This window comes from Dipodomys merriami, unplaced genomic scaffold (genome assembly GCF_024711535.1).
Source record: "Dipodomys merriami isolate MVZ:Mamm:240054 unplaced genomic scaffold, mDipMer1.0.p SCAF_1, whole genome shotgun sequence".
Lineage (NCBI taxonomy): Eukaryota > Metazoa > Chordata > Mammalia > Rodentia > Heteromyidae > Dipodomys > Dipodomys merriami.
In genome coordinates, this window is record NW_027202270.1 from 42,933,098 (window position 1) to 42,951,142 (window position 18,045).

General features: G+C 40.9%; 1 protein-coding gene across 3 annotated transcripts in view; it reads right to left on the reverse strand.

The window, feature by feature from the left end:
• The window catches only part of Map3k20 (mitogen-activated protein kinase kinase kinase 20), a 219,875-nt gene that overhangs the window by 46,375 nt on the left and 155,455 nt on the right, over window positions 1–18,045 (reverse strand). For 2 of the 3 annotated variants that reach the window (XM_070020767.1, XM_070020757.1), the window contains exons 17-20: window positions 13,187–13,303; window positions 10,657–10,731; window positions 7,424–7,574; window positions 3,981–5,340 (exon numbers count right to left, since the gene is read on the reverse strand). In XM_070020767.1, coding sequence (XP_069876868.1) covers window positions 4,640–5,340; window positions 7,424–7,574; window positions 10,657–10,731; window positions 13,187–13,303 — 1,044 coding nt within the window. In that variant the 3' untranslated portion in view covers window positions 3,981–4,639. Of the gene's footprint in view, window positions 1–3,980; window positions 5,341–7,423; window positions 7,575–10,656; window positions 10,732–13,186; window positions 13,304–18,045 lie in introns of those variants that run through there. The other variant, XM_070020747.1, reaches the window with a different exon arrangement.

Consider the following 18,045-nt stretch of genomic DNA (forward strand, 5'->3'; position numbering starts at 1 on the left):
TGACAAATCTTGAATTGTTCCGGCACCAACACAAAGCCTCTCCCAGCCTCCACCAGAACAGGCAGCATCTGGTGGCTAATGCGTGGGCCTGGGGCCTTGGGCAGGAGAACGTCAACTAGGGCAGGGTGTAGAGGACAGGGTACTAGGATGAGGAACCATTTAGATTCGTAAACAAGACAATTCTTGTGCATCCAGAAAGGAAAGGCCAAATGTCAAGATTCTCTAAATTCCCCAAAGGATTACTTTTGTGCATAAACCCTTCCTTCCTTCCTTCCTTCCTTCCTTCCTTCCTTCCTTCCTTCCTTCCTTCCTTCCTTCCTTCCTTCCTTCCTTTCTTCCTCCCTTCCTTCTTCCTTCCTGCCTTCTTTCCTTTCCTCCCTCCTTCTCTTTATTCCTTTATCTCTCCCTTCTTCCTTCTCTTCTTTCTTGGATCTTTTTTTTTTTTTTTTTTTGTCGGCCATGGGGCCTGGGCCCTGTCCCTCAGCTCTTCAGCTAAAGGCTAGTCCTCTACTACTTAAGCGACAGCACCACTTCCGGTTTTCTGGTAGTTTATTAGAGATAAGAGTTTTTCCTGCCTGGGCTGGCTTTGAATCACAATCCTCAGATCTTAGCCTCCTGAGTAGCTAGGATTACAGGCGTGAGCCACCAGTGCCCGGCTGCTTTTTTGGATCTTAGCCTGAAACTGATGCAACTAATACAGGTCCTCATGGTTGGAAATTAATGTACTCTATTTTTTGTTGTTGGACATTGAAGTTAAGGCTTTGTGCATACTAAGTCACCAAACTGCATCCCCAGCTCCTTTTTTTTTTTTTTTTTTTTTTTGGGTCCGCTCGTGGGGCCTGAACTCTGGGCCTGAATTCTGGGCCTGGGCGTTGTCCCTCAGCTCTTCAGCTCAAGGCTAGCACTCTACCACTTGAGCCACAGCGCCACTTCCGACTTTTTTCTTTTTGCTTATGTGGTGCTGAGGAATCGAACCCAGGGCCTCATGCATGCAAGGCAAGCACTCTACCACTGAGCCACCTTCCCAGCCCCCCAGCTCCTATTTTTTAGAAATTATTTTTGCAACTGATTAATTTGATGAAAAAGGTACTGTTGATTCTTGCTCTGCTCTTGACTTACATTCATCTTTCAACCTGGCAAACCATTTTTGGTGAATAAGCATCATTTGTGGGGAGGGGGCCAGAACATGCATATCCAATGCTTATTATTTCTTTACAACCAAGAGGCAGACTGCAGATGTTCTTGTTTTGCTTTTCGTTGGGAGCATAGATGATGACAAGTGTTTTTCTACAAGATGCAAGCGGTCAGTGCTGCAGGCAGTTAACATAACTTCACTGTGGTCTCCAACTGTACTTAATAGAGCTGAGATTGTTGAAGTCATTTTATTACCAATTTGGATCCTCAAGTCATGGTTCAAGAAAACAAGATGGAGGAAAAGAGAATAAAACAAGCTAGCATTCTCAAAGCACCTTTTATTTTATTATCAGTCGTGGGGCTTGAACTCTGGGCCTGGGTGCTGTCCGTCAGCAATTCAGCTCAAGGCTAGTACTCTACCACTTGAGCCACAGCACCACTTCTGGTTTTCTGGTAGTTTATTGGAGATAAGAGTCTTACAGACTTTCCTTCCTGGGCTGGCTTTGAACAGTGATCCTCAGATCTCAGCCTGCTGCGAAGCTAGGATAACAGGCATTAGCCACCGGTGCCTGGCTCAAAGCACCTTTTAAGCTAAAGTCATCAACAGCTCTCCAAAATGCACATTTTAATAGTTGAAGCCATACTTTAATTCCTTTCATACTTCAGTTCTTTTCAGAATCAAAACTGTGCTGTACTACTTATGTAAACATTCTAACAGAAGAAAATATCAAATATTTGGAAACAGTATTATATTAAGAGGACAAACTTGGTATTAGTCTGTTTTTCTTTAGATTTAAGTATGTGGTGGCATACACCTGTCATTATCAAACCCAGAAGGCTGAGGTAGGCTGGCTCCAGGCCAGCCAGGGCTACCTAGGGAGACCTTGTTACAAAAAAGAACAGCTGGGAGTAGTGGCACATGCTTGTAACCTTGATTATGTGGGAAGAAGATAGGAGTTTATAGCCAGCCCAGGCAAAATTACTAGCGAGATCTCATATCAACAAACCAGCCAGGAATGGTGGTTTATACCCAGCTATGTGAGAAGAAAAGGTAGAAGGAAAGTGGTCTAAGGCCAGTTCAGAACAAAAGCCCAAGACTCTGTCTGAAAAATAACTAAATCAAAACGAGCTGGGATATGGCTCAAATGGTTTAGTACCTGCTTACCAAGTGCAAGGCCCTGAGTTCAAACCCCAGTAATACTACAACTGCCACTCCCCCCTCCCCTCACCCTGCTTCCAAAAATAACAATATAAAACAAAGTGAAACATGAGCATTGGACAAAGATGAAAAGTAATTGGGAAAAAGTCTGTAGCTGATATGAATAAGCTTTGTGAGAAAAAGTTTCAGTGAAAGAGACTTAGAAAAGTTAGGAGATGTTGCTATTCTGGAATGGAAACCAGTACTTCATACCTCAGCAACTGCTTTGGACTTAACATTCTCATTGCTTTGCTTGTAATTAATACAAGTGGCAAGGGAGACTGATCAAGTCAAGTTGTCAAATCAATGTTATAAATCAAGGTAGTTCATTTCCTATAGCCTTGACTCCAATGCCAGGGAATACAGCTTTCTCCGGCAGGTACAGAGCTGGATTCCTCTGAGAACACAGGCATGTACCTGGATGATCTCTACAGAGCACTGAGAATTTCAGGTAGCTCAGAGGACACTCAACGTTTGTGTTAGTGAATGTGGAAAGCACCTCAGAATAGTGAATGTTTATAGATTTCTCATTGAGAAGCTTAGTTGCCACTGACTTGCTGATTTGTAAAAGAGGAAGGGGTCTGCTTGTGATCCTAGCTAATCAGGAGGTTGCAGTTCTGAGGATTGTAGTTCAAAGCCAGCCTGTGCAGAAAAATCCAAGACTCTTATCTCCAATTAACTAGCAAAAAGCCAGAAGTGGAAGTAAAGCTCAAGTGGTAGAGCACCAGCCTTGAGTGAAAAAAGCTAAGAGACAGAGCCTAGAGCTCTGAGTTCAAGCCTAATATCTGCACACAATAAAAGAATATGTAGGAAAGGCTTCACAGGTTGGCTTCCAGTACTCCTGTCCTAACTGCAAGTGGTCACCTCTTCATCACCCTCAGATGCCCAGTGCTGTCTGCCTGCAAGGCTGGTATTTGCTGTCTTGTTCTAACAAGGATGTTGGTAATATTAAAACTGTCTGGTTTTTGGCTTGTAATACAATTCTCTTGCTTTCTGTTTTCTTTTAGTCTGACACCCCAGAGGCCTTTGTGGACTGATGCTTTACCTTTTCCTTCTCTGCTAAAATGTGAGGTCGAGAATGCTTAGGCCTCAGAATTGACCATGATCTCCAGGGCATTTAGGTTGTTGGTTTCTGATCAGTGTTTTTTCCTCCAATCCCCTCCACCCCCGCCCCACCCCCCCCACCCTGTTTTTTTTTGTGTTTTTGTTTTTGTTGTTGTTGGTTGTGGGGCTTGAACTCAGGGCCTGGGCTGTCCCTGAGCTCTTCAGCTCAAGGCGAGCACTCTACCACTTGAACCACAGCGCCATTTCTGGGTTTCTGGTGGTTTTATGGAGATAAGAGTCTCATGGACTTACCTGCCCAGGTTGACTTTGAGCCTCGATCCTCATATCTCAGCCTCCTGCATAGCTAGGATTGTAGGTGTTAGCCACTGGTGCCCAGACCCCTCCTATTTTCATTACCATCAATTAGGTGTAAACAGGGATTTCCTTCTGACATGTCCATACATGCTTACAATGTGCCTTGGTCAGACATCCCCTCCCTTGTCCCCTACTCTAGTCATTCTCTCATCCCTCTCTTTTCCCTTGCTGAAGCTTAATGAATGAGAGAGGAATACTGTAATTACTATAAGTCCAATAGCCATTTTTATTACCAAAAAAATGACAAGCCAGATCAGTTCCATGATAAAAACACAAATACCTTACCAAATAAATACTACCTAGCAGGGCAGAGATGAGGACAAGATGAGAAGGCATTTGCTTGGGCACAAAATTTAGGAAGGCATTAAAAAAAACCCCAACAATCAACATAAATGATATTTTAATGCAATATTACAAAAATAAAACCAATGCAAACAATTCATGAGGATGACTGAAATACCAAGATTTTAAGACAGGATCAGTAACAGCACCTTGCTAGGCCACACAAGAGTCTTAGCCAAAAGGAAAAAGAAATTAATACTGATCTTGTCTTTATCTTTGGTTTCTCATAGACCTCACTTGCCTTACCCCAGTCCCAGCCCTGCTAAGCAGAACACCAGTGCTCAGGGTAACAAGATAGGCAGAGCCCTACCTTCCACAACATAAATTCATGGATGGCAGTATGGAACACTGTTTGCAAGTCTAGTTATTACCACTAAGGCAACCAACAACCATAATTGTGGTTCGGGTTCGGCTACAGTCTCAATTTGAAAGGATTTCCTAGTCTCCACATTGGAAGAATTGTCTTTTTTGTTAATTGAATCTGAAGATATTCTGTTGTCAAAATCCACTGCATGAACAAAAGAAAAACACATCTAGTTCAAGGCATCAAAAGTTCCTTCGCCCTTGGAAGTTTCCTCTGGCTCTTTCTTTGCTGGTTTTGGCAGGAGAGGGCCTGTGGGGCTTCTTCCTGTATTCTACTTTAGTCCATCCTCCCTCACTCACTTTGCTCTCCTCCTCACTGGGTCGAGAGATAGGCTCTGGGTGCAAAGGCATCCCTGGGATGGTCTTAGGTAAGTGGTGGTCATTAGGGCTTCTCTTTAAGTTAGGTGACTGGTGAGTACTGATTGCTGGTTGAGACATCCTGTAGTACTTTCCAGAATATCTTTCTCTTGATGGAGTGGAATGCTGACTTTTCCCATCATAACTCCCTCTCGGGGAGGAATTGAGTGATACACTACCCCGACCATACTTGTTCCTGCTTCGGTCTGAGTAGCGACCTCTCTCTGAGAAGCTGTCAGTGTTGAGACTGGAAAAGCCACTGTCCCTGGAGTTGAGCTGCAGTGAGGAGAAGTTTTTGGTCAGCCCGTACTGAGTGGGAGAGGAGCTTCTGGATTGGTTGATAGGTGTGATCTGTTGATACTTAATGGGTACCTGGGTCCGCCTCACTGCAGCAGCATAGGAGTCCTGGTCAGTAAAATATGGGAAGAAAGGTGACCCCAGGATGGGATTGCTCTGGGAACGCTGCAAGGATGTGTTGGAGGCAATCTGCCGCAACCGCAGTGTGTCTAACCACTGGCAGTCAGCACCTGCAGGAGAGAGCGGGGTGAGCGTCTTCTGAGCCACGTGGAGGCTGCATGCCTCATTCATGAGCCTGGCTCGGGAACTCAAGGCTTCTTGGGACACCCAAGCTTTCCCATTCATAGAAATTCTAGGCTAGGAATAAGGATATTTCCTTTACTATTAAAAAAAAACAAAAAGACATGGTCACTGAGTCTATGCCATGTGCTTGCTGTTTTTCTTTGGGCTTTCCTTATGTTATTCCATTACTGTTTGAATAACATCAGGGAACTTTTGTTGTTGTTGTTGGTCTCAGGGCTTGAACTCAGGGCCAGGACACTTTCCCTGAGCGTTTTTGTTCAAGGCTAGTGCTAGCTCAACCACTTTTGAGCCACAGCTCCCCTTCTGGTTTGGGGGGTGGTTAATTGGAAATAAGAGTCTCATGGGACTTTCTTGTCCGAGCTGGCTTTGAACCCCTGTCTTAGGATACTGTCATGAGCCACCAGCACCTGGGTTCAGGGAAATATTAACTGACAATCTTCTATAAATGAGGAAGCCTGAGAGGACAAGTTACTTGCCTATCCATGGTCAATCACCCAACAATCCCTCTGCATTGAAATTCCACATTCTTTCTACTTTGTTGTGTTGTAACTTCCAGAAATATTTTGCTTTTTAGGTGGCAGGCACATGTATGACTTTTCGTGGCTATACTTCAGGTTGGGCACCCTAGCTGGTGGACATTTAAGACCTATCTGGTCTAATCACTGGGCAAGTCTGTCATTAGCATGAGGGATGTGGAAGTGAGGCTGTCCAGTCTCAGGACAACAGCCCCCCAAAGTGGTAAGATAAACCTCTGGCTAACTTGTTTTCAAAGAATCTTCTGACATGGCCTCATAGTTAAAATTTTCTCTTGGGGGGGAAAAAGTGTACTGATCAGAAAAAACGTATTTTTGGTTTGTTTGATGGGTATATTTCTCATGGTAAAGAGGGAACTACACTAGATTTGTCATACCTCCTTCCCCAATGTATGTGCTAGCTTGTCACAGCCCCCTCAAGTATCAGAGTTTTGGACCTACAAAATTGAGTCTTCCTTGAATCTACCAAATAATGACCAATTTGATAGCCAGTCAGCTGACCTTCAATGTTCTGCCTGCCTGCCTTCCTTCCTTCCTTCCTTCCTTTCCTTCCTTCCTTCCTTCCTTCCGTTCTCTTTCTTGCTCTTTCTTTCCTTTCTTTCTTTCTTTCTTTCTTTCTTTCTTTCTTTCTTTCTTTCTTTCTTTCTTTCTTTCTTTCTTTCTTTCTTTTTTTCTCTTTCTTTCTTTCTTTCTTTCTCTCTTTCTTTTTTTTCTTTGTCTTTCTTTTTTATTTTTTTGCCAGTCCTGAGGCTTGAACTCTGGGCCGAGGCACTGTCCCTGAGCTTCTTTTGCTCAAGGCTAGCACTCCACCACTTGAGTCACAGTGATACTTCCAGCTTTTTCTGTGTATATGGTACTGCGGAATTGAACCCAGGGCTTTGTGCATGAAAGGCAAACACTCTACCACTAAGCCACATTCCCAGCCCTATTCTCTTTCTTTACATGGGCTGTAATTACTGTCCCCACTATCCATTAGATGCATTTCAAATTTTCTTTATCCTCTTTTTATCCTGCCTTACCCTTATTTTCTCTCCATCCTTTCCCCCTCTTTCTCTCCCTTCATCCTTCTCTTCCTGCTTTTCCTTATCATTCCTGTACTTTGATACATCAGTGGTACTCAGGACTCAGGAAATCCTGGTTATATAATGGCTCTGTAGGCATGTTTACTAGACATAGGAAAGAGTCTCATCTTTATCTACAGTTAGTTTTCGGAAACAAAATATGCAGACATTTTTATTTACCCATGCAATATAATCATTCATTTTTCTTGTTACCATAGTCACTCAAATATTCTAGCTTACTCTAATATGATCATATTTGTATCCATAGTCTGTTATAAAGGTAGTATTGTAAACATATAAGAAGGTAGTGATAGGTGGGAAGCCTGTGTCTACCCGCCAGTCACTGTCTCCGTGATATGCATGTCATAACCAACTCTGGCCATCAGCCCACATGCAATACCAGGGCATTAACTTACTCGAGTCAGACCTGCTGCCAGGGTTACCCTCAGAATTGGGGAATAATGTCTGAATGGCAAGCTGGACTGCTTTCACTTCATCCTGGGGTTTGGTTCTACTCCACTGAATTGAATGGACATGTTTAGTGCTTTTGGGAGTTCTGACATCACTCTGTTAATAGGAAAAATTAAAAAAAAAACAAACTCAGGATCAAACATATACACATCTACTAAATGAGAACAAAAGAAGCCCAAGTTATGATTTCACTTTATTTAGCACATTATCATAATGCATTAGGTAAAATATTTGGAATAGCTCACCAAAATATGTGAATTTGATTAAGAGGAAAATTTTAGTCACTTATTCCTTAGTGGATTATAGCCTTTTATTTTATTTTTCTCCTCTCTCCTTCCTCCTCCTCTTCCCCTTTTTCCTCAGTTTTTTCTTTCTTTTTTTTTCTCTCTCTTGTGATTGTTGGGGTTAAATCCAGGTGTCACAAATGCTAAACATGTGCTCTTCCATTAAGCTATATCCCCACCCCAATAGTATTTTATTTCTTAATGGATTATAACATATTCTTTAATAGATTATCATACTTAACAATATAGTTGTCTTCTCTCAGAATTTGTAACATTTGGCAAATCTGAACTTACCTATATGTGTGATAAGAAATGTGATATGTTTTCTTCCTTTTTTTTGTACTTAAAATAGATAGTTTGGTGAATTAATCAACAGCGTCTACATTTTTGCCCAAGACTGTCTTTGGTCAGAGTGCTTTAGTGCATGTATCCAACACAAAGGAGATAATTTTCTACAGGAAGAATATAGGGGAACAGGGTGCCAGTGAGATGGATGAAGAGTAAGAAATCAAGATCAGGAAAAGAAAAGGAGACAAGATCAAGAAAGATACATTCTTGCCCTGAAATCTCCCTTATCACTATGCATCCCAAAATAGTATAATTTAAAGTGTGTCTACGGCTGAGGATGCAGTTCAGTGTTACAGCACTGCATGTTTAAGTTCTAGTGCTCAGCATGTTCGAGGTCCTGGGCTTCCATCCCCGTACCCCTCCTACTGAAGAGAGACTCTTAAGGATTCAGTTGTAAAATAACACTTTTAAAAACTAGGAAGTGAGGAACACAGACATGAGTGGCTTGTCAATACATCTAAAGAAGTTGAGGAAGGAGGGAAGAGAACAAGCACAACATAGAAGCAGGTTAGTGTGTCTGCAGAGTTGCTGAAGGCAGAAAAAGGTGAAAAATCTCTGTCTTTTAACTATGGATTGTGAGGAATAGTCAACAGGTTTGAGAATGGTCTGGATGGTAAGATCCTAAAGACCAACCAGCCTCTTTTGGAAGCAAAAACCTTATGTCTTTTGCAACCTTTGGACAACTAATGTTATTTCTCAGGTGACTCATCCCTGATATCCTATAGGCCCTGGAAGTGAAGGTATATCCTTTCTGTGATCTGTTCTGGCTTCAAGGCTGCATAATGGAAGGCATGTGCTTGGAGCTCTAGTATTAAAGAGCCAAACGTCAAGAGCTCAGGAAGCCATCCCAATGTAGCAGTTCCTGATGTCCAATTGATGCTGACTTCCTGCATCTTATTGAGAAGCTAGGAGCTGCAGTAGCCAGGCCCGAGTGGAAAGTGTTTTTCCAGCCAGAAGACATGGGTGTGGCCTTACCAGTTCTGTCACTGAGTATTCTGCACCTCAGGACTTCCTTTCATCTCTCCACGTCCATTTTCCCTATTTGTAAAATAAAGAAAACCCTCTCTATTGTTCAGTATTTGTGAGAATGTTCTTTCCTCTTATAGTTCCTGGTTCCTAGTAAATTCCTAATAAGCCATTCTTGAATGAATGAGTGAGTTCATGTCTTATGGATGCAGCTGCATATGAATATCTTCATGTGTCTCCTGGACTCTGCTCGCCCTCTATTACCCACATGGAGCTCCTCCATTTTATAAAGTCCACATCCTGCCAACCAGGAAGATCTTGTTAAGTTTTACAGTTATTAGCATTAAATATGCTTACTAAAGACAGATTAGGAAAATCTGTATTTTTTTTTTAACAGAGAGACCATTTAGCAGCAGTTAAGGGAAATTTTTTTAAATGCCAATTTGAAATCTATCCTCTTGACACATTTTTAAGTATAAAAATATTATGAACTACATTGCACAAATGACCTTCTTGTCTGTAAAGAAAGAATTGGATTCATTCTATGGCTTAAAATGTCCCCATTCACTTCCTATTGTGGTTAGAGTAAGTCCAAACTCCCTCCTGGGACACTGTGATCTGACCCAGCCCACTTGTCTAGTTTTGTCATTGTACTCTTCCCCCCTCCCATCCCCAGTTTTGACATTAAACTCAGGACATCACAATGGTTGGCTGGCACTTCATTACTTGAGCCATGTCTCCACCTTCTAGCTCAGTTTTTTGCTGATTAATTGGAGATTGAGTCTCACAGACTTTTCTGTCCTGCCTGACTCTAAATGGTGATCCTATGGATCTCAGTCTTTTCAGTAGCTAGCCCAGCTTTGTCATTGTAACCCTGTTCTTGCTATTGCCATTTACCATCAATCACTGGCATGATTAGTTATTCCCTGTCTCTCCTGATTGGGAGTACAAGCTTCAGGGAGTACAGACCTCTGCCCTCACCAAAGAACAGTATATGCTACCAGCTACTACTGAATATATGAATTTGAATTTAATATCATGTTTTAAAAATATAAATCCTTGTATCTTTCCATAGAAAAATGTATAGTGTCTGTTCATCTGGTTTTCATAACACACTCTTTACAGATGGTGGGGAATGATGCTCTGATCTTTTGAAGAAGAACTCTTATTAAACTTCTTAGCTCCAAGAAGGCAAAGATCTGATTCACTCACTTTTTGGTATTCCCAGTACCTAAGTTATCACATGGTATATGAAAATGTTCAATCAGTCATGAATGAAGTCTAGAGGTGTGGTTCAAGTGATAGGGCATCAGTTTAGCAAGCTGATGTTCAAACCCCAGTATCACCAAAAACATCAACCAAGAGTTTAATGAATGAGGTATTACCTGTCTCTACCAGAAAAGTTTATCCTGTTTTCTTTCCTTTCCAGCACATTATTAGAGAATTTATATTGTTATCCCCATATTCATGTTAGCTATATAGTTTTTATCTCAATAAATTCCAGTGATCTCTAGGCATTCCAAGGGAATAGATAAAAGCCATTTTAATAAGTGGTCGTGAATCACTTCCCTGGAGCTTACCTCATAAGTCACCATACACTCTACAGTCTGATCTTCCATTATTCCTACAATCCACTTCTCCATCACAAATGGTGGCTGCAAAACAAGAGATAGGATGGTGCAGTACCACAATATAGCCTGCTCTGTCACTGTGCAGTTCTTTAAGGCCAGTTGTGCTGGGTACAATTTACAAATACTAGCACAATAACAGACTATCATGAGCATCATGCTGGTTCACAACTCAATGATATCTTGAGCTTTGCTTTTCATAAGACATCCTTTCATACATTGGCAAAACCAGTTTCCTGAATGAATGAATGCTATGCATAGCCTACTAATGGCAGAGGACAGTCCTCATTTCTTTTTTTCTTTTCTTTTCTCTCTCTTTTTTTGAGACAGAGTCTTGCCATGTAGTCCACTCTGGCCTTGAACTCCCACCTCCTGCCTCAGCCTCTCAGGTGCTGAGATGACAAAGATATATTACCATGTGGGTCCGAAATCAGTCTTATAATTAGGTCATTTATTCATGCTGTTTGAAGCATTGGAGGCAAAGTCATAACCACAGAAGGAGACCCAGAAGTATTCTTGAGTGCAAGCAGTGGTTGCTTAAGTAATTTCAACCATCACAGCTTTTCACTCTCTCAGATGAACCTATGAACTTGTATGTAAAACACACAGACATTGTGGTGATATTTACCCACAATTAAAAAACAAAGGATGAAGCTGGGTGCTGGTGGCTCACACTTATAATCCTAAGTACCTAGGAAGCTGAGATCTGAGAATCATGGTTCAAAGCCAGCCTGGGCAGAAAAAAATCCAAGAGATTCTATCTTCAATTAACCAGCACAATCCTCAAACTGAAGGTGTGGTTCAGGTGGTAGAGCACCAGGCTTGAGCGAAAATGCCAAGTAAGAATACACGGCCTTGAATTCAAACTATAATACTAGTGCTCGTGCACTCACGCATGCGTGCGCACGTGCGCGCGCGCACACACACACACACACACAAATAGCAAACAAGATGAACAAAGAAACCTATACCTTGGATCAATGCTAATTTTGATGAAAATAATCTCTGTTATTGCATTATTTCCCCCTTTCCTGTTTAAGGCTGCCTATGAGTTGAGTAGAGAAAATGTGATAGAGATTTAACTTGATCAATTTTAAAAAATGAATAAATTATGATTGTTACTGTTCTTCTTGGTGTTAAAAAGTTCTATAAAGTTTGAAAGGCTACCCAATCCTGTTTTCCTGATAAGCTCTATCAATATTGGTAGATAATTTTACATACGTGACATTATAGCAGGAACATTTGTATTTGGAATTACAATTACATCCTATTATTTTTTACCATGGATGATTTCTCTGCTAGTAGGCAATGACTTAGATCTTGCTTCTAAAGTACTGAGAAACAAGGGACAACTATAATTAGAGTGGTCATGAATGGAAAGGAGGTATTTCCTGTATGTTCTAGTCTCCCAGACAAAGTTAAAGCCAAATCATAACCTTTACACATAAATAATGCCATCAAAACAATGTTCAGTTATGCAAAAGATTGCAACAATCAATATCGAATCAGTTGACTTGATGAATCCATTTGTAAATGAAAAAAAAAAACTTGGTGTTCAGCAATCTTATGCTGTGCAGAGAAGACATTTACAAGTATAATGCCAGGCTTTGAAAACTTATTTTTTTTCCTACTTGTGTTTATACTCTGGTTCTTTCTTCACTGAAACTAAAAACAAAGTAAACAGTACGCTACTGTTGATGGTCATTTCAGGTTACAATCACTGTCTGACATCACAGTTATTTGCCTGAAGTTGCTGATCTTCTACTATTGATATTTTATATGAATTTTTTCATTATATTTGAAATAAGCCTACTTTTCCCCCCCCTTTGGAGGAGCAAATTAGCCATTTCTTCTGTGTTTCCACTGGAATTTGTATATCAGTGACTCTGGAGTGGTTACCAGTTTTCTGATCGCCCTGATAATCCTATCTGTAAACTCAAGGAAGCTACTAATATTTCAACATGCATCCCCTAAACAACCTGTGACTCAAGTGGCAGAGTGCCAGCCTTGAACAGAAGTCAAGCAAGAGCATGAGGCCCTGAGTTCAAGCCTCAGGACTATCCCAAAACAAAAACAAAACACAGCTGCATCTCCATGCTTCAAGAAAAATCTTCATCTTGAAAGTTTTCCAAAGTTTAAAACAAATCAAATGCGAAGTAAATATTTTCATGGGTTATATTTTCATCCTTTTAACAAATGATGGAGTAAGCATAAAGAAATGTAGAAAGAAACTTAAAAAAAGAAATGATCCTTTTTTTTATTTTTTTGCAGTGCTTTTTAGTTCACACTGCATAAGTGGAATTTTAACAAAAAACTATTATCCTCTCAATCTGCTAAATAAAATGTGCCTTTCAACAGCCTGTTTGAGGCTGAGCTGATGTGAGCATGGACAAGCACAAAAGCACACTGCTGGGGTATTTTAATGTCTTTGTTTGATATCTGTGAATTCAAAAAAGCTTTTAAGCTGTAAATAGAACCTTACCTTTGTCATCTTTAAAATCTCTGCATCAGGTAGGTTAGTGTTGAATGTCACATCTTTTATGTAGGTTATTGCAATTTCATCCCCATCCATCTCCATATACATTTTCCACTTACAGTCCTGGAATTAAAAGCAAAATTACAGAATCAAGAAAGTAAAACACTTTTTAAAAAAAGTCTCAATGTTTTATAACATACAAAGTATTCTAAATGACGTATTATGGGAATGTTTTTATTTTCTTCTTCAATAAAAAGGATATAAAATCAGATTCCTTTGTATATCTAAATAACCCCCACATAATTTATCAGTTTAAGTGTTCTATTAGAGGAGTTACAAACTTAAAAACCTAAAAGATTTAGGAAGAAATAAAAATAAGTAGGCAGTTTCATGAAAGAATGTTAAAGTACAAGGTTTTAAAACAGATCCGTTTAATTTACAAATTGAACCTAACAATTACTATTTTCTCATTGCTACAAAGAAATGTGATCTACTTCTTTTTCAACGACCTTCTTTTGCAGTGCTTGCGCTTGAACTTAGGGCTTTTTGCTCTCTTGACAGCTTTTTCTTGCTCACAGCTAGTGCTCTACTGTTTGAGCCATGCTTCCAGCTCCAACTTTTTGCTGCTTAACTGGAGACAAGAATCATGTAGATTTGTCTGCCTCAATTGGCTTTGAACCTTGATCTACAGATGTCAAGTTCCTGAGTAGCTAGAATTATAGACATGAGCCACAGGTATTTGGCTATCCCTCTTTTTAAATTTATTTACTTTATTTTTTATTATTATTGCAAATATGATGTACAGAGGGGTTACAGTTACATAAGTCAGGTAATGAGTGCATTTCTTTCTTTTCTTTTCTTTTTGTTTCTTTTTTTGTTGGTTGTGGGGTTTGAACTCAGGACCTGGGTGCTGTCCCTGAGCTCTTTTGCTCAAGGCTAGTGCTCTACCACTTTGAGCCACAGTTCCATTTCCAGTTTTTGAGTGGTTAATTGGAGATAAGAGTCTCATGAAGACTGTCTTTCAAGGATGGCTGTGAACCATCATCCTCAGATCTTAGCTTCCTGAGTAGCTAGGATTACAGGTGTGAGCCACCAGTGCTCCACATGAGTGCATTTCTTTTTGAACAGTGTCATCTCTTCCTTCATTCTTTCCCATTTTTCCCTTCTTGTCCCCACCCACAAGCTGTGTAGTTCATTTTCAACACAGTATTCAGTGAGTACTACTGTTTCATTTTAGATATCCCTCTTTTTTTTTTTTTTTGTCAGTCATGGGGCTTGAACTCTGGTCCTGAGTGCTGTCCCCCGGCTCTTGAGCTCAAGGCAAGTGTTTTACCACTTGAGCCACAGTGCCACTTCTGGTGGTTTTATTTGGAGATAAGAGTCTCACAAATTTCCTGCCTGGGCTGGCTTTGAACTGTGATCCTCAGATCTCAGCCTCCTGAATAGCTAGAATTACAGGTGGGAGCTACTGGTGACCAGCCCTAGATCCCTCTTAATCTGCCTTTTATTTCTACAGAATTTATGAATGGGCTCAGGGAACAGCTCACTTTTTAATGGGGAGAAAAACAGCATAGCAACTGTGACACACACATGGAAGCGGACAACTGGGGAGTTAAAGAGACAGCTAGGGGCTCTGGGGAGCTGAGGAGCAGTTCATCCTGAAGGCACAGCCACTACCCAGATTCTACACTTCATATTTTTGTTCCACAGGGGCATATGAGTCCAATTTTGCTAGGCCCTTTCAGGAAAAACTGGAAATCAGATTTTAATATAAAATCTCTTAATTTTAAAATCATGGTGTATTTGAGCGCCAGTGGCTCACACCTATAATCATAGCTAGTTGGGAGGCTGAGAGCTGAGGATTGTGGTTCAAAGCCAGCCCGGGCAGGAAAGTCCATGAGACTCTTATCTCCCATAAACCACTAGAAAATCAGAAGTGGTGCTGTAGCTCAAGTGGCAGAGCACTTGCCTTGAGCTGAAGAGTGCAGGGACAGCACCCAAGCCCAGAGTTCAAGCCCCACGACCGACAAAAAAAAAAAAGTAAATAAAAAAATAAAATCATGGTGTGTCAATTAAATTTTCAACAATACCACCTTATAGTAAAAAGTGTTCTACATAATTGGTAACTACAGAAATGCAGAAACCACAATGAGGAAGTAGTACACACCATCAAGGTGGCAAATGCTGATCACATCAAATGTTGTCTAAGGTTTGAAACTACTGGTATTCTCAGGCATAGTAGGAGTGTCAATGGTACAACTGCTTCAGAAAAAAACTTTTGGCAATTTATTATAAAACTAACCATATACCTATTCAATGACTCAGAAATTCTACTTCTGAAAAAATTAAATGAAAGACTTGTCTGGGTATGTTTTTAGCAGCTTTATAAGAATAGCCAAAAACTGGGCTGGGAAGGTGGCTCAGTGGTAGAATGCTTGCTTTGCATGCATGAGGCCCTGGGTTCGATTCCTTAGCACCAGATAAGCAGAAAAGGCTGGAAGTGGTGCTGTGTCTCAAGTGGTAGAGCACTAGCCTTTAGCTGAAGAGCTGAGGGATAGCTCTAGGCCCAGAGTTCAGGCCCCATGACCAACAACAACAAAAAAAGAATAGCCAAAATTGGAGTCAAGCCAGGCACTGGTGGCTCACACCTGTAATCCTAGCTACTTAGGAGGCTAAGATCTAAGGATGGCAGTTCATAGCCAGTTCAGGCAGGAAAGTACATGAGACTCATCTCCAATGAACTACTCAGAAAAAGCCAGAAGTGGTGCTCTGGCTCAAGAGGTACTAGCCTTGAAATAGAAGCTCAGGGACAGTTCAAGCCTCAAGATCAACACACACACACACACACACACACACACACACACACACACACACACATGCCTCAAGATCAACACACACACACACACACACACACACACACACACACACACCAAGAACTGAATCGCTTGTCAATCAAAAGGAGAATACATAAACTATGGTCTAATGCTCCTAAATACTGAAGTATTATACCCAGCTAGATGGCTGGAGAGACAGGTAGGCAAGTTATTGTTTGTCTTATTAGATAAGCATGGTAAAATGTTAATAGTTGACTGGAGAGAAATAAACAACCAATGCATGCACAACACATGCACACATTGTAGTGAATGAATGAAGAATTAATCCTGAAAAAAGAATACATGGTTCCACTTAAATGACATGACACAAAACAAGACTCATTACTTCTGCAGATGGATACTGCTTAGGAAACCCATTAGGGAACTTTCTGAGATCAGTAGTTCTTGATCCATAAGCGTTAATATATCACAGGTATATGCATTTGTTGACACTTAGTGAAAGTACACTTGGGATTTGTGCATTTCTTAGTGAATTCTAACATACTAAAGTATGGAAGTATACAAATGTTTACAAGTTACTTTGATAGGATCACAAAATAAAGAGAGATAGTTGGTAAGCAATAAAGCAAGTAGAATGTTAATGGCTGAATTCAGAGGTGGGTATATGAGGGGTTTGCGATAAAATTCTTTCAACATTACATATGAAAAACTTAGTTACAAAAATGCTGCAATTCAAAGAAAAATAAACCCATGACTTCATATTTAGTTTGATGCTGAGACTATAAATTCACAATCTGTCTTGCAGTTTTTTAAAACTGAAGGTTTCTGAGTGATTAAGGAAAAGTGATCAGGCACCTCACATGCTGAAACTAGAAAATGCCCTCATGAATGAATGTGCACCTGGAATGTTTCCTAGAGCAAGCTCAGACGATTCTCTGGAAGAAGGGCAACAAAGAGGCTGTTGAAATCCTCTGATGGCTTCAACAGGAAGATGGGGAGAAGACGTTTCAGGAACACCTCAGGAGGCACTGCAGAAGGGCAGGGACCCTCTGCCAGCCACAATCCCAAGAAGGGGAAACCAATTAGTGAAGGAAAAGGTCTAATCAATCAAATGAAAAACTAGCTCTTGTTTAATATTGGTCAAATGAGTCACTGAGAACGAACAAATCCCTCAGTATTTCTTTGTTTTGAAGCTGCTGCTATCCAGGCAACATGGGCCTTGAGGTAACAGGACAGGCTAATGACAGGTGTCAGGATTGCTCTTCTCAAGGGAATGGCTGGAATAAAAAGCCTCTAAACAGATGAGTTTACTTGGTTCTGCTCCTTTTGCCTGTCAAGACTGATATTAGTCAAACACATAAACAAAAGACTGAACTATGTGACAATGCCAGGACTCCCTCTGCTTTGTTCCAGTCTCAAACTTCTGGTACCTCCATGGCATCATGCTCTGGATCAGAGCCTCCTGGCTGCCAAAGGAGCTCATTGTTAAGATGGGGCTGATGGGAAGAAACCCACACTGGCAGGGTACTTACTATGTTCCAGGCATGTGGGTGGTAACTTATATCACACCATGTTACTTGATGTTCATAATACCCTGAACATCAGGTCTACTTTCCCTTTAGATGAATGAGAAAACAGGCTCAGACACATGAAGGAACTTTGCTGGGATTTCATGCGCAGCATGTGGTGGGGGGCGCAGAGATGATCAGGACAGAGTATGGCTGCTGCCTCTGAAGCTGGAGGGAAACCAATGGTGAAGGAGATTGGAAGCGGGGAGCTGGGCTCACTCATAGTTCTGCCAGGATCTGCAATGGGTCGAGCCGTTGACAACAGGTGGAAGGGTGAAGGCCAGAGAAGATTCCACCAATCCAACTTAAAAAAAAAAAACAACAACAACAAAAACCCACAAAAGAACAAAACAATAACAAAAAACCCCCCCAAGAAGTTAGGAGTTTTCCCTGCAGGGACTGCTCCCTCCTCCCCAAAGTCCAACTTGGAGTAACAGATTCAATAATATGGCTGTAGACTTTT